Source organism: Ornithorhynchus anatinus, chromosome 3, assembly GCF_004115215.2.
Source record: "Ornithorhynchus anatinus isolate Pmale09 chromosome 3, mOrnAna1.pri.v4, whole genome shotgun sequence".
Classification (NCBI taxonomy): domain Eukaryota; kingdom Metazoa; phylum Chordata; class Mammalia; order Monotremata; family Ornithorhynchidae; genus Ornithorhynchus; species Ornithorhynchus anatinus.
This window is the reverse complement of record NC_041730.1, coordinates 125879164-125895939: the sequence shown is the minus strand read 5'-3', so window position 1 is coordinate 125895939 and position 16776 is coordinate 125879164. Positions and strand designations below refer to the sequence as shown.

The 16776-nt window shown below is 45.5% G+C and overlaps 1 protein-coding gene and 1 non-coding gene across 2 annotated transcripts in view; one reads left to right on the top strand and one right to left on the bottom strand.

Moving 5' to 3' along the window:
• The window catches only part of TLL2 (tolloid like 2), a gene marked incomplete at its 5' end in the record, with an annotated part of 194141 nt that overhangs the window by 80192 nt on the left and 97173 nt on the right, over positions 1-16776 (bottom strand). The window contains one exon of the mRNA XM_029059893.1: positions 9283-9360. Within this exon, the coding sequence (XP_028915726.1) occupies positions 9283-9360 (78 nt within the window). The remainder of the gene's footprint in view (positions 1-9282; positions 9361-16776) is intronic.
• Positions 16259-16396, top strand: LOC114810988. Its single transcript, XR_003758674.1, has one exon. It is a non-coding gene; the product is annotated as a small nucleolar RNA SNORA7 (small nucleolar RNA).

Sequence of the window (16776 nt, the reverse complement as noted above, 5' to 3'; positions counted from 1 at the left end):
AAGTGAAGGTCACACAACAGACAGGTTGCAGAGTTGGGATGAAAACCCAAAACCCTGTGTCTCCCAGGCCCAGGCTTTATCCACTACACCATGCAGTTTGCTGATCAACCTCACAAATCCCTTCTTATACACAAGGACAGTTATGTCTCCCCTTGTCTATTTACACAGCCTCAGTTCCTTTAATCTTTTGCAACCTTTTCTATTCCTTTTGGTCATTCTTTAGACCCTCTCTACATCTTTTTTTAAGTGCATTCACTATCACTAATTATAATAATAATGGTATTTTGTTAAGCACTTACTATGTATCATGCACTGGAGTAGATGCAGGATAATCAGATCCCACACAATCCCTACCCCACAAGGGATTCACCATCCCAGCTCTGCCACTTTCCTGCTTTTTGACCTCGGGCAAGACACTTAACTTCTCTGTGTCTCTGTTACCACATCTGTAAAATGGGGATGAAATACCAGTTCTCCATCCCCTTTGGACTGTAAATCCCATTTGGGACAAGGACTGTGTCTCACCTGATTATGTTGACTCTGCCCCAACCCTTAGTACAGTGTTTTGCCCATAGTAAGCACTTCAATACCACAATAATAATAATGATGGTATTTGTTAAGCACTTACTATGTGCAAAGCACTGTTCTGAATGCTGAGCACTGTTCTCATTAATAATAATAAAGAGAGCAGGTATTAAATCCCCATTTTTCAGATGATGAAAACACAGAGAAGTTAAGTGACTTAACCAAGGTCACACAACAGACAAGTTAGGAGCCCAGATTAGAGCCAGGTCTTCTGACTCCAAGTCTTATGCTCTTTCCACTAGGCTATGGTGGCATATTCTCTAATATATTCTCCTGACCATATTGCTTTGCAAGAACACCACTTTCGCATAGTGAGAAGCAACATGGCTCAGTGGAAAGAGCCCGGGCATGGGAGTCAGAGGACATGGGTTCTAATCGCAACTCCACCACTTGTCAGCTGTGAGACTTTGGTCAAGTCACTTAACTGTGCCTCAGTTACCTCATCTATAAAATAGGGATTAAAAATATGAGCCCCTCGTGGGACAACCCGATTACCCTATATCTACCTCAGCTTTTAGAACAGTGCTTGGCACATAAGAAGTGCTTAACAAGTACCATCATTACTATAGAGAAACAACTTGGTTTAGTGGATAAAGCACAGGCTTGGGTGTCAGAGGTTGTATGTTCTGATCCCAGCTCTACCACTTGTCAGGTGTGTGACTTTAGGCAAGTCACTTAAACTTCTCTGTGCCTGAGTTACTTCACCTGTAAAATGGAGATTAGGACTGTGAGCCCCACATGGGACAAACTGATAACCTTGTATCTACCCCAGTGCTTAGAAAAGTGCTTGGCACATAGTAAGTGCTTAAGAAATACTATCATTATTATTATTGTTATTTCATGTCCTTCCCAACTCTTGTAAGTTGATTTATCCCATTACCTTGCTGAGTTTTTTTCTAGTAATGAGAACTCACATTCAGCTTCTTGTCAACTCTGGACTCTAGTCCATTTGTCTGCCATGTAACTTTGGGCAAGTCACTTCACTTCTTTTCTGTGCCTCAGTTACCTCATTTGTAAAATGGGAATTAAGACTTGGATCGCCACTTGAGATAGGGGCTGTGTCCAAACTGATTAGCTTATATCTATCCGGCACACTCTGCCTGGGCACATAGCGTTCAAAGATACCATTAAAAAAAAATAACCTCAGATCGCCTACCTCTTTATACAGTCTTGGTGCCTCATCAGTCTTTCAGAGGCCTATGTTTGTGTCCTTGGTTCTGCTTTAATATTTGCACTACGTTGCCCTTGTCCTACCAAATTTCATGCTGCTTTTGCAGAATCATTTTTCCAATTAGTCCAGGTCATTTTGAATTCTATTCCTGCCTTTCACACTGTTAGTTAGCCATCCCACCAATTTAGAAACATCTAAAAATCTGACTGGATTTGAGCTGCTCTGGTTTCCTTCCCCCAAGCCATGAATAAGGCCATGACAAGCCTTTAATTCAGAACCTGAGTCTCTTCATCCAGCTGGGCTCTGAGTCATCAGTTCATTCATTCATTCAATCACATTTATTGAGCACTTACTGTGTGCAAAGTACAGGACTAAGCATTTGGGAAAGTACAATGGAACAATAAATGGACACATTCCCTGCCTACAGAGAGCTTAGAGTCTAGAGTCAGTTGGTCAATTGATGCTCAATGAGTCATGTATGACCAGCTCTTATGAATTTATTTATACCCACCTTAAAACTCATGTATATATGTATGCTCAATTTTTCCTATTTTAACCATTCTAGTTGGGACTTTATTAGAATGAATTGAGCTACTTTTTTTTATGAGATCTGTTAAGCGCTTACTATGAACCAGGCATTGTAATAAGCACTGGGGTAGATACGAAATAATCAGAGTGGACAGAGTCTCTGTGCCACATGAGGCTCACATTCTAAGTCGAGGTAGGAGGATTTAATAACCATTTTACAGATTAACTAAAGCACAGAGAAGTTGAGACTTACTTGCCCATGGTCACATAGCAGACAAGAGGCAGAATTGGGATTAGAACCCAGGTCCTCCAACTCCTGGCCCCCTGCTCTTTCCCTTAGGTTAGGTAGCTCCTTATGCCGTCAAGTCGTTTCTGACACTTAGTGACACCACAGACACCTCTCCCCCAGAACGCCCCGCTCTCCATCAGCAATCGTTCTGGTAGTGGATCCACAGAGTTTTCTTGGTAAAAATCCAAAAGTGGTTTACCACTGCCTCTTTCCACACAGTAAACTTGAGTCTCCGCCCTCGACTCTCTCCCCTGCTGCTGCTGCCCAACCCAGGTGAGTTTTGACTTGTAGCTGATGGCCTTTCACTTGCTAGCCACTGCCCAAGCTAGGAATGGAATGGACAGGCCTCTGCTTGATTCTCCTTCCTGTAGCAGAGACTGGTAGAGTAATGGAAACTCTCCAGGTGCGACCTTGAGAGGGGACGAAGAGAATGTGTCACTTGGTTATTCTGTACTTCTCAAACACCTTGTACAGTGCACTGCACCAAGGGGGCACTCAATAAATACTATTTCTATTAATAATAATTGTGGTTTTTCTTAAGCATTTATAATGTGCTTACTTTCCTAAACTCTGGGTAGGTATAAGATAATCAGATCGGACATAGTCCCCGTTCTCCATAGGGTTTACAGTTTAACTACTCCTAACATTAGGTACGTCTAGTAATTTCTTTTGGCTTGTGACATTTTGAAACCAACTATGCACTCACCTAACAGAAATACAGTCACAGCCTTATTTTTTCGGTCTGTCAATAAGGCTGATTAAAGGGAAGGAATCAAAACTTCCATGGTTGGCTTCTCCTTTGGCTTCATGGCACACCATTCCCTCAAAAAAAAATGCTGAGAAAGTGGGACAGTTGTCAAAGTCACACTGCTGTTTCTTCATATTCATTCATTCAATCATATTTATTGAGTGCTTAGAGTGTGCAGAGCACTGTATTAAGTGCTTGGAAAGTACAGTTCAGCAATAAAGAGAGACAATCCCTGCCTACAACGGGTTTACAGTCTAGACGGGGAGACAGACATCAAAACAAATAAACAGGCATATGTTATATCTTTCTAGGTGGTTGCAAATTGAAAAGTGGTTATTTACCACTAGGTTCTTATATTTACTTTCTTTCTACACTTACTCTTTCGGAGAATTCATTTGTTCTCATGGCTTCAAATACCAGCTCTACCCAGATGATTCCTAAATCTACCTCTCCAGCCCTGAGCTCTCTCTTCTTCCCCAGGTTCGCATTTTCTCCTGCTTTCAGAACATCTTAGTTGGTCATCCCACCATCACCTCATACTTGACATGTCTAAACCAGAACTCAACTTCCTATTCAAACCCTTCCCTCAACTTTCCCATCACTGTAGACAACACTTTCACCATGCCTGTCTCACGAGTCCTTAACCCTGGCATTACCCTCAAATCATCTCTCATTCAACCTGCATATTCAATCTGTCACAAAATTCTGTCATTTCTACCTTCCCGACATCTCTAGAATCTGCCCCCACCTCTCCGTCCAAACTGCTACCACCCTGATCCAAGTAAGAAGCAGCATGGCTCAATGGAAAGAGCCTGGGCTTGGGAGTCGGAGGTCATGGGTTCAAATCTCGCCTCTGCCACTTGTCAGCTGTGTGACTGTGGGCAAGTCACTTAACTTCTCTGTGCCTCAGTTACCTCATCCGTAAAATGGGGATTAACTGTGAGCCTCAAGTGGGACAACCTGATTCCCCTGTATCTACCTCAGCGCTTAGAACAGTGCTCTGCACATAGTAAGCGCTTAACAAATACCAACAGTATTATTACTAATCATATCCTGCCTCAACTACTGCGTCCACCTCCTCTCTGGTTTTCCTGCCTCCTGTCTCTTCCCTTTCCAGGTCTTATTTCACAGCTGCGTGAGTCATTTTTCTACCAAAAAGGCATACTACACATATCTACCTATTTCTCAAAAGCCTCCAATAGTTGCCCATCCACCTCTGCATAATAATAATAATGTTGGTATTTGTTAAGCGCTTACTATGTGCAGATCACTGTTCTAAACGCTGCGGTAGACACAGGGGAATCAGGTTGTCCCACGTGGGGCTCAAAGTCTTAATCCCCATTTTACAGATGAGGTAACTGAAGCACAGAGAAGTTAAGTGACTTGCCCAGAGTCACACAGCTGACAAGTGGCAGAGCCGGGATTCAGACCCACGACCTCTGACTCCAAAGCTCGGGCTCTTTCCACTGAGCCATGCTGCTTCACACAGAAACTCCTAACTGCTCTCTCTAAGGTCATCCATGACCTCCTTCTTGCCAAATCCAATGGCTCCTACTCCATTCTAATCCTCCTTGACCTCTCTGCTGCCTTTGACACTGTCGACCATCCCCTCCTCCTCCATACCTTATCTCACCTTGGCTTCACGGACTCTGTCCTCTCCCGGTTCTCCTCTTACCTCTCTGGCCGGTCATTCTCGGTCTCCTTCGCTGGAGCCTCCTCCCCCTCCCATCCTTTAACTGTTGGAGTTCCTCAAGGGTCAGTTCTTGGCCCTCTTCTGTTCTCCATTTACACTCACTCCCTCGGTGAACTCATCCGCTCTCACGGCTTTGACTACCATCTCTACGCAGATGACACGCAGATCTACATCTCCGCCCCTGTCCTCTCCCCCTCCCTTCAGGCTCGCATTTCCTCCTGCCTCTGGGACGTCTCCACCTGGATGTCGGCCCGCCACCTTAAACTCAACATGAGCAAGACTGAGCTCCTCATCTTCCCTCCCAAACCCGGTCCTCTCCCAGACTTCTCTATCACCGTCGATGGCACAACCATCCTTCCCATCTCTCAGGCCCGCGATCTCGGTGTCATCCTTGACTCGTCTCTCTCGTTCACCCCACACATCCTATCCGTTACCGAGACCTGCCGGTTTCACCTCTACGATATCGCCAAGATCCGCCCTTTCCTCTCCACCCAAACGGCTACCTTACTGTTACGGGCTCTCGTTATATCCCGGCTAGACTACTGTGTCGGCCTTCTCTCTGACCTCTCTTCCTCCTCTCTCGCCCCGCTCCAGTCTATTCTTCACTCCGCTGCCCGGCTCATCTTCCTGCAGAAACGATCTGGGCCTGTCACTCCCCTTCTTAAACAACTCCAGTGGTTGCCTATCAACCTCCGCTCCAAACAAAAACTCCTCACTCTAGGCTTCAAGGCTCTCCATCACCTTGCCCCTTCCTACCTCTCCTCCCTTCTCTCTTTCTATCACCCACCCCGCACGCTCCGCTCCTCTGCCGCCCACCTCCTCGCCGTCCCTCGGTCTCGCCTATCCCGCCGTCGACCCCCGGGCCACGTCCTCCCGCGGTCCTGGAACGCCCTCCCTCCTCACCACCGCCAAACTGATTCTCTTTCCCTCTTCAAAACCCTACTTAAAACTCACCTCCTCCAAGAGGCATTCCCAGACTGAGCTCCTCTTCTCCCTCTACTCCCTCTGCCATCCCCCCTTTACCTCTCCGCAGCTAAACCCTCATTTTCCCCTTTTCCCTCTGCTCCTCCACCTCTCCCTTCCCATCCCCACAGCACTGTACTCATCCGCTCGACTGTATATATTTTCGTTACCCTATTTATTTTGTTAATGAATTGTACATCGCCTTGATTCTATTTAGTTGCCATTGTTTTTACGAGATGTTCTTCCCCTTGACTCTATTTATTGCCATTGTTCTTGTCTGTCCGTCTCCCCCGATTAGACCGTAAGCCCGTCAAACGGCAGGGACTGTCTCTATCTGTTGCCGACTTGTTCATCCCAAGCGCTTAGTACAGTGCTCTGCACATAGTAAGCGCTCAATAAATACTATTGAATGAATGAACCTTTAAGGCATTCTATCACTCCCCTTTATACTTTACCTCACTCATTTCCCAGTACAACCAGCTCACATGCTTCACTCCTCTAACACCTATCTATTTATTGTACTTCCACCTCTTCTCTCTACACTGACCTCTTACTTACATCCTTCCTCTGGCCTAGAACTCCCTCCCCCATTCGTTATGGATTGGGACTGTGTCTGTTTATTGTATTATACTCTCCAACATGCTTAGTACAGTGCTTTGCAAACAGTAAGCATGCAATAAATATGATTGAATGAATAATAATAATAATATTTGTTAAGTGCTTACTATACACCAGGCACTGAACTAAAAGCTGGGGGAGATACAAGATTATCAGGTCTCACATGGGGCTCACAGTAAGTAAGAGGGAGAACAGTTACAGAATGAGAAGCAGCATGGACTAGAGGATAGAGCACCTTCCCGTCTTCCATCCTTCCCATAGGATAGACCATCCTTCCCGTCTCTCAGGCCCGCAATCTCGGTGTTATCTTTGACTCGTCTCTCTCGTTCACCCCACGCATCCTATCCGTTACCGAGACCTGCCGGTTTCACCTTTACGATATCGCCAAGATCCGCCCTTTCCTCTCCACCCAAATGGCTACCTTACTGCTATGGGCTCTCGTTATATCCCAGCTAGACTACTGTGTCAGCCTTCTCTCTGATCTCCCTTCCTCCTCTCTCGCCCAGCTCCAGTTTATTCTTCACTCCGCTGCCCGGCTCATCTTCCTGCAGAAACGATCTGGGCCTGTCACTCCCCTTCTTAAACAACTCCAGTGGTTGCCTATCGACCTCCGCTCCAAACAAAAACTCCTCACTCCAGGCTTCAAGGCTCTCCATCACCTTGCCCCCTCCTACCTCTCCTCCCTTCTCTCTTTCTACCGCCCACCCCGCACGCTCCGCTCCTCTGCTGCCCACCTCCTCGCCGTCCCTCGGTCTCGCCCATCCCGCCGTCGACCCCCGGGCCACGTCCTCCCGCGGTCCCGGAACGCCCTCCCTCCTCACCTCCGCCAAACTGATTCTCTTCCCCTCTTCAAAACCCTACTTAAAACTCACCTCCTCCAAGAGGTCTTCCCAGAATGAGCTCCCCTTCTCCCTCTACTCCCTCTACCACCCACCCTTCACCTCTCCGCTGCTTAACCCTCTTTTCCCCCCGTCTCCCTCTGCTCCTCCCCCTCTCCCTTCCCATTCCCTCAGCACTGTACTCGTCCGCTCAACTGTATATATTTTCATTACCCTATTTATTTTGTTAATGAAATGTACATTGTCTCGATTCTATTTAGTTGCCATTGTTTTTACGAGATGTTCTTCTCCTCGACTCTATTTATCGCCATCGTTCTCGTCTGTCCGTCTCCCCCGATTAGACTGTAAGCCCGTCCAATGGCAGGGACTGTCTCTATCTGTTGCCGACTTGTTCATTCCAAGCACTTGGTACAGTGCTCTGCACATAGTAAGAGCTCAATAAATACTATTGAATGAATGAATGAATGAATAGAGCACAGGTTTGGGAGTCAGAAGAATCTATATTCTAATCTCAGCTCTACCACTTGTCTGCTGTGTGACCTTGGGCAAATCTTTTAACTTCTCTGTGCCTCAGTTTCCTCATCTGTAAAAAATGGGGCTTAAGACTGTGAGCCCCATGTGGCACAGGGACCGTGACCAACCTAACTAGCTTGTTTCTACTCCAGCACTTATGACAGCACTTAGCACACAATAAGCACTTAGCAAATACCATAAAAAGAATACCCACTTTGCAGATGAGCTAACTGAGGCACAGAGTAGTTAAGTGACTTGCCCAAGGTCACACAGCAGACCAGTGGCAGAGCCGGAATTTCAATCCAGGTCCTTCTGACTCTCAAGCCTGTGCTTTATCCATTAGGACACACTAACTTCTCATTCTATGAATTAGAACCCAGGTCCTCTGACCCCCAGGCCCGTGCTCTTTTCATTAGGCCATACTGTTTCTGACAGACCACCACACTCCCCATATTCAAAGCCCTACTAAAATCATACCTCCTCCAAGAAGTCTTCCCTAACTAACCTCTTTTGTCCTACCCTATTCAGCCTCCTTCCCTTATGCACTTGGGTCTGTACCCCTTAAGCACTTTTTACCTCATGCCACTCCCAGCCCCAAAGCTTTATACACTGCTGCTTCCCCATCTATAATTTATTTTAATTTCTAACTTCCCCCTAATTTATTTTAATGTCTAACTCCTCCACCAGACTATAAAATCCTTTAGGTCAGGGATCATGTCTACCAACACTATTGTACTCTCCCAAGAGCTTATTAGGATGCTCTGCACACAGTAAGTGCTCAATAAATATCACTGAAGGAGTGATACTCTCTCACTCAACCTTTGACCTCTTCCAATCCTTAGGGGCTTCTCCCACTTTCCATGAACTCTCCAAACACTAGCCAACGCCTCTGGAATAATACAGATTCTCACATTTATTTGTCCTCCCCATGAAAAGTTGCAGTTGTAATTGGTGTTATTTCCAGGGTATGCAAATGAGGTCAGCAATTGACTTGTGGCCAGCGATTTCACTGGAATCTAGTACCTCCTAGCCATTTACTCTGTCGCCAGCCCTCTCAGCTAACCCCTCAGAAATTCACAGGTCAGACTCTACGCATCAAAGTCTAAAACGGAACTCTGAAAGCTTTCCAAAACGAATAATTCCCCGAGACAGTCAACATCAGCTCACTACTCAGCTTTGATTTGCACCAGCTATTGCTGCCCACACTGGAAATCTTGAGTCCACTTTCTCCAGCAGCCCATGGGGTCACCCGCTGGCACAGTAGGAGACAAATCTAGCAATGGATAAAATAGTAAATAAAAGATACCCAAAGGTCTAGGTGGGGTACCACATTACCCTTTTTAACTTTCTTGCCACCGCGATTTGTTACTGTGGTGTTCAGTCCTGATTCCTGAGGTTCTTCTCCAAGGCCACCTGCAAAGAGCAGAAAACACAGGGTGAGAAAGGAGGGGGTGGAGATGAGAGGTTGGTCAGAGATGGCTTCTTAAAGGAGACAAGATTTTAGGAGGGCTTTGAAGATGGGAAAAGAATTGTTGGCCAGATCAGAAGGGGGTGGGAGTTCCAAGAAGGAAGGACGGAGGGAGCCAGAGTAGATCAAGAAAGAGATAAGGGCCAGGCGCGGTAGGTAGGATGATGTTAGGGAAGCACATTGGACAGGCTGGGTCGTAATGGGAGAGAACCAAGGATAACTAGACCAGAGAGAGCTAACTGAGCACCTGAAAGTCAATGATCAATCAATCAATCAATCAGTCAATAATATTATTGAGCACTTACTGTGATCAGAGCACTGTATTAAGCGCTTGGGAGAGGACAGTAAAACAGAGCTGGGAGACATGTACTTTGCCCACAGAGAGCTTACAGTTTAGAGGAGACAAACATTAATATAAATAAATTATGGATATGTATAGAAGTGTTGCAGGGCTGAGGGAGGGCCAATAAAGGGTACAAATCCAAGTGCAAGGAAGAAGAAGAAGGGAGCAGGAGAAGAGAAAATGAGGGCCTATTTGGGGAAAACCACTTGGTGGAAATGATCAGGAGTTTCTGCCTAACTGTAAACTCCTTGTGAGCAGAGAACGTCTACTAACTGTTATATTGTACTCTCCTGAAGGCACAGTGTGGCACTCTGCACACAGTAAGCGCTCAGTACATTAGATTGGTTGATCAATGCAGAGAGGGATGGGCAACCATGGTAATAGTATTAATAATAATAGTTTTGGTATTCGTTAAGTGCTTACTATGTGCCAGGCACTGTTCTAAGCCCTGGGGTGGATACAAGCTAATAGAATTGGACATAATCCCTGTCCCACGTGGGGCTCACCGTCTCAATCCCATTTTACAGATGAGGTAACTGAGGCACAGAGAAATGAAGTGACTTGCCCAAGGTCACAAGGGACATAGCCAGGATTAGAACCCATGGCTTTCTGATATATTCCCAAGAACTTAGTGCAGTGCATGGCACTCAGAATGCACTCAGTAAATTCCACCATTCTTCCTAATATTATTATAAAGGGGAAATATCCCCGAGACCCTTAGCACTGGCCTTCCAGACTCTCAAACTCACGTACACCGGAAGGTCGGGTGGGGGTAACAGTGGGCCCGGCCTGACACAGGGTGGAAACTGCTTGAACAACACCCTCCAAAACATCACACTAAATCACCCAGCCACAGTCCAGCCACCTGACAAAACTATGTTGCCTTAAACCCCATTTTCTTATAAACTAATTCTTTTATTTTCAACTGCAAGTGCGTCAATGGTTCGGCAGAAACTAGTCAGCCGCAAAGCATCCAGGTCGGAAGGGAGCCCAAAGGGTCACGTCCCTGGAAGTTCTGGGTGTTAGTTGTTGGCATGCGTTCCACTTGCCCTGTTTTCTGCCAACCCAGTAGGGTAAAATCCACTCACGCACCACATGCAGCTGCTTAGTGCTCTTCATCCAGTGAATTCCACTGATTACTTGATGGCCAACTTTGAGCAATCAATTACTCATATTTATTGAGCACTTACTATGTGCCAAGCACTGTACTAAGCGGTTGGGAGAGTATAACAACATAATAGACATATTCCCTGCCCACAATGAGCTTTCAGTCTAGCCACAATCAATCAGTGATACATATGAGTGCTTACTGAGTGCAGAACACTTCCCAAAGCACTTGGAAGAGTACAATGTCCATGGTAGACATGATCCCTGCCCTCGAGGAGCTTACCGTCTAGCGGAGGAGACCTTAAAATAAATTACAGGGGAAGCAAACAAGTATGAAGATATGTATGTAACCTCTGTGGGGAGAAAGTTGGGGTGAGTATCGTGGTACTTGTAGGGGTGATGGATTCCACGAGGAAAGAAAAACTAGATCTCCATTTGGAGGAGAAATTAAAAAGTGCATTGATGATTCTAGTCAGAGAAAGAAATTTCTGTAAAGAGGGTTGGCAGGAGCAGGTGCTTGCCTTCCCTTCAACAAGTATACATATGGGGGAGTTGATGCATCTGGAGGTGGAGGGTGTCTCTATTTTCCTTTGGCCATGGGGCAAGGTGGAGAATGTTTGAAAATATCTGGCCATAAGCACTTCTATATTTAGCCCCTGGTTAAAGATCCCTCTGGGGGAGGAGGGAATATGCAAAGATCTTGTAGATTTCATTAGTCACACTAGTTTATTCAAACATCTCTTTTGCATAAGAAACCAAGGCTTGTGTGGGCCTCTGGGAAAGAATGCACTTTCTGTCCTGAAAAGCAAACTCCACAGCCTGTTCAAACCCTTGCTGAAACACTGTAGAGGTCAGTAGGCTGTGATGCATGGGATCCCAGCTGAAACGTTTCCATCCAACATTTGCAATTCAATCCCAGGACCCTTTATGGAACAATGCATTAAATTCAGAGTTGCTCTTTTTTCTAACGCACCATATAATTCACCTCCCAAGTTCAATTAAGAAGCAATCTGTTGGCAACTTTGGGGGCAAGCTGCTTTTATGTGGAAATACAAAAATTTTCTTCCGCTCCCAACAAAACCTGGCTAGCCATAAGTGCACACGTCACACACGAGACACATACAGACCTCCAGAATCAATCCGAAATAACATAATAGGCTGCGAAGCCATGTACAGGAAAGTAAGAAAGGCTAGGTCTTCCAATAGAATCTGGAGAAGAGAAACCAGTGACTTTACAGCAATTTCCCTTCTGTGGACAGTAGAGGAATATTACCGGGAATATTAATAATGATTGCATGTGAAAATGAAGTCATTTGAATGGATTTTAAACATCATTAAGTAGGCTTTAGTCTTTGCAATAACAATACATATACCCCCTTCCTGGTTTACTCTCTCTTTTTCCCAGTACTTATTCATTCAGTCATGAATCCTGTCGGTTCTCTGCTCACCTCTTGACTCCCTCCATTTGTCATCCTGTCTCTCTCCTACCATTTCTCTCCAAACTTCTTGAGTGAGATGTCTACATCTGCTGTCTCCAGTTCCTCTCCTGTCTTAGGGATATCCCTACTTGGATGTCCCTCAGCTGCCTCAAACTTAACATGTCCAAAACTTAACTCCTCATCTTCCCATCCAAACCCAATCTTCCCCTTGACTGTTCCATCACTGTATACAATGCCACTATGCTCCTTGTCTCAAAAGCCCGTTAAACTTGGCGTTATCCTCAATTCATCTCTCTCATTCAACCCACATATTTAATCTGTCACCATATCCTTTCAGTTCCACCATCACTAAAATTCACCCTTTCCTCTCCATCCAAACTGTTACCATATTAATCCAAGCACTTGGATTAACATTAGTGCTAAACTCCCTTGAATGCTACAACATCCTCCGTGCTGACCTCCCTGTCTCTTGTCTCTCCCCACTCCAGTCCAAACTCTGCTGTCCAGATCATTTTTCTACAAAACCGTTCAGTCCATGTTTCCCCACTCCTCAAAGAACATCCAGGAGCTGCCCATCTACCTCTACCTTCTTACTGTTAGGCTTTAAAGCACTCAATCATCTTGTCACCTCCTGCTTTACCTGATTTCCTACTACAACCCAGCTTGTACATTTTCCTCCTCTGATGCCAATCTACTCACTGGGAATCTATCTTGTCTGCTCATCACGGATCCCTCACCCCTGCCCTACCTCTGGCCCGGAACTCCCTCGCCCTTCCTATCTGATAGATAATCACTCTTCCCTGCTTCCCAGCTTAGTAAAAACACATCTCTTCCAAGAGGTCTTCCCCGACCAAGTCCTCATTTCCTCTTCTCCCACTGCCTTCTATGTTACCCTTGTGGTTGTGTTCGCACTCTTTATTCACCCCTCCCTCAGCTCCAAATCTCTTGTATACATATCAGTAATTCATTTATAATGATAATGATATTTGTTAAGCACTTACTATGTGCCAACCAATGTTTTAAACACTGGGGGAGATACCAGATAATCAGACTGTCCAATGTGGGGCTCACAGTCTTAATCCCCTTTTTGCAGATTCATTCATTCATTAGTATTTATTGAGCACTTACTATATGCAGAGCACTGTACTAAGCGCTTGGAATGTACAGTGAGGTAACTAAGGCACAGAGGAGTTAAGTGCCTTGCCCAAGGTCACACAGCAGACAAGTGGGGATTAGAACCCACATCTTCTGACTTCCAAGCCTGTGCTTTTTCTTCTGAGCCATACACCTCCTATTCATTCATTCATTCATTTATTTATCTATTTATTTATGTTAATGTCTGTAATCCCTTCTAGACTGCAAGCTTGTTGAGGGCAGGGAATGTACCTGTGCTCAGTACAGTGCTCTGCCCACAGTAAATGCTCAATAAATACAGTTGATTGATTGATCCCTGCCTTCGAGGGGATTATAATCTAGTGGGAGAGACAGACATTAAAATAAATTACAGGTATGAGAATTTCACCATCTTCTCTGAATATGAAGGACACCTCTACACACACACACACACACTCTCTCTCTCTCTCTCTCTCTTATTCATAGAGTTTTCTTGATCAAAATACAGAAGTGGTTTACCACTGCCTCCATGCAGTAAACTTGAGTTTCCTCCCTCGACTCTCTCTCATGCCACTGCTGCCCAGCGCGGGTGAGTTTTGACTTGTAGCAGATTGACTTCCCCTTGCTAGCCAATGGCCAAGCTAAGAATGGAATGGGCAGGCCTCTGCTTGACTCTTCCTCCCATAGTTGAGACTGGTAGAGTACTAGAAGGTCTCCAGGTATGACCCTGAGAGGGGAACTCAGGTGTACCTTTCCTCTTAGTTTTCTAATAATAATGATGGTGGTGTTCATAAAGTACTTTATGTGGCTAGCACTGTACTAAATACCTATGCCTTAAAATTCACGTTTCCAAAACTCATCTTCCCTCTCAAACCCTGCCCTCCCCGACAATTTCCCATCACTGTTGACTGTCTTTCTCCCCTGCTAGATTCTAAGTTCCTTAAGGGAAAGGATCATGTCTATTTATTTTGTTGTACTCTCCCAAGCAATTAGCACAGTGCTCTGCACAGAATAAGGACTCAATAAATGCCACTGATGGTTATCATAGGTCATGCTTGCATAGTGTTGGGACATACGAGACATTTTGATATAAAGGGAACCACTGAGACATAAAGAAAAAACATTGAATGGGGTCTCTTTATCTTGGGATGCTTCGTAACTAATTCTTCCTTGGAGTCTGCCCTAGTTTCATGAACTGAAAGGATGATAGAACTCCCCTTCTGTCTAAATAGGAGGGAGAACAGGTATTTCATCCCCAATTTACAATTGAGGAAACTGAGGCACAGAGAAGTTAAATGATTTGCCCAAGGTCACACAGCAGACAAATGACAAAGCTGGAATTAGCACCAAGAGCAAAGACAAGGAAGGAACTCTGATGAACAGCAATTTTCACAGGCTTGCAAAGAAAATACTTATTTCCAGTAGCCCGATCAGAGCTTCTTGTCTTGGCATAGTATGCTTTCATTTGATAATATTTAATAGTACTTACTAAGTGTTTACTATGCATTGTAGAGGATTGCCTTCCCCTCTATATGCATCATAAACAATGATATTCCCTGCCCACAACAAGCTTACAGTTTAGAATTAGGATGAGAAAATGAGAGATTCATCGAAGAAGGCTTCAGTCAGTCAATTGTATTTATTGAGCACTTACTGTTTCCAGGGCACTCTACTATGTGCTTGGGAGAGTACAATGTAACCGAGTTGACAGACACGCTCCCTGCCCACAACTAGCTTACATTCTAGAGGGAGAGATGTCATTTTAGAAGGTTTCAAAGATGGGCAGAGTGACGTGCTCTAGTAGAAGGAGCAAGAACTGGGAGTAAGAAGACCTGGGTTCCAATCCCAACTCTGCCCCCTGCCTACTTGCTGTGTGACCCAGGGCAAGTCTTTTAACTTCTCTGTGCCTCAGTTTCCTCCTAGATAGACTGCAAGTCCCATGTTCAACAGGTATGGTATCTGGCCTAATTAACCTGCACCCAGCACTTAGAACAATGACACATAGAAAGTGCTTAACAAACACCATAAAAAACAGGCTGAAAGAGCCATCAGCAAGGTTGACAGGAAACCCCAGGACCTCTCCTGACTGGAAGCAGACCATTCATTCATTCCTTGATTCAATAGTGTTTAGTGAGCGCTTACTATGTGCAGAACACTGTACTAAGTACTTGGAATGTACAATTCGGCAACAGAGACAATCCCTGCCCAGTGACAGGTTCACAGTTTAAATGGGGGAGACAACAGCAAAGCAAAACAGAACAAAACAAAAACAAGACAACATCAGCAAGATAAATAGAATCAAGGGGATGTACACCTCATTAACAAAATAAATAGGGTAATAAATAATATATACAATTGAGCAGAGTGCTGAGGGGAGGGGAAGGGGAAGAGCCAAGGGTGGGGGGGAGGGGAAGGGGAAGGGGAGAAAAGGGAAAAGGGGTGAGGGGTTTAGTCTGGGAAGGCCTCTTGGAGGTGGTGAGTTCTCAGTAGGGCTTTGAAGAAGGGAAGAGAGTTAATTTGGCAGACGTGAGGAGGGAGGGCATTCCAGGACAGCAGTAGGACGTGGGCCAGGGATCGAAGGTGGGATAGGCGTGAATGGGTGACAGTGAGGAGGTGAGCAGCAGAGGAGCAGAGCATATGAGGTGGGCAGTAGAGAGAAGGGAGGTGAGGTAGGAGGGAGCAAGGTGATGGAGAGCTTTGAAGCCAAGAGTGAGGAGTTTTTGTTTCGTGCGAAGGTTGATAGGCAACCACTGGAGGTTTTTTAGGAGGATAGTGACATGCCCAGAGCGTTTCTAGACCAAACAACAACAGTCTAGATTTCTGTTTTTCTAAGAAGCTCGGGCCCTATTGGGATCGGACCTGGAGAGTTTCTAGTACTCTACCAGTCTCGGCTATGGGAGGGAGAGTCAAGCAAAGGCCTGGCCATTCCCTTCCTAGCTTGGCCAGTGGCTAGCGAGTGGAAGGCCATCTGCTACAAGTCAAAATTCACCCATGCTGGGCAGCAGTGGCATGGAGAGAGTCGAGGGCAGAGACTCAAGTTTACTGTGCAGAAGGAAGCAATGGTAAACCACTTCCGTACTTTTACCAAGAAAACTCTATGGATCCACTACCAGAGCAATTACAGATGGAGAGTGGGGTGTTCTGGGAGAGATGTGTCCATGGTGTCGCTATGGGTAGGAGACGACTCGACGGCATAAGACAAGACAAGAAGCTCAGAGGAAAACGGATCCTCGCCGGAGGAAACTGATTCATGGCTTCCTATTCTGGCTGCCAGAATAAGTCTCCCACTTGACCACAGCCACCCAACCCCCCACCCTCTCCTGACCCTGGGCAGTCTGCTGAATCAGTGCCAGCCTCAA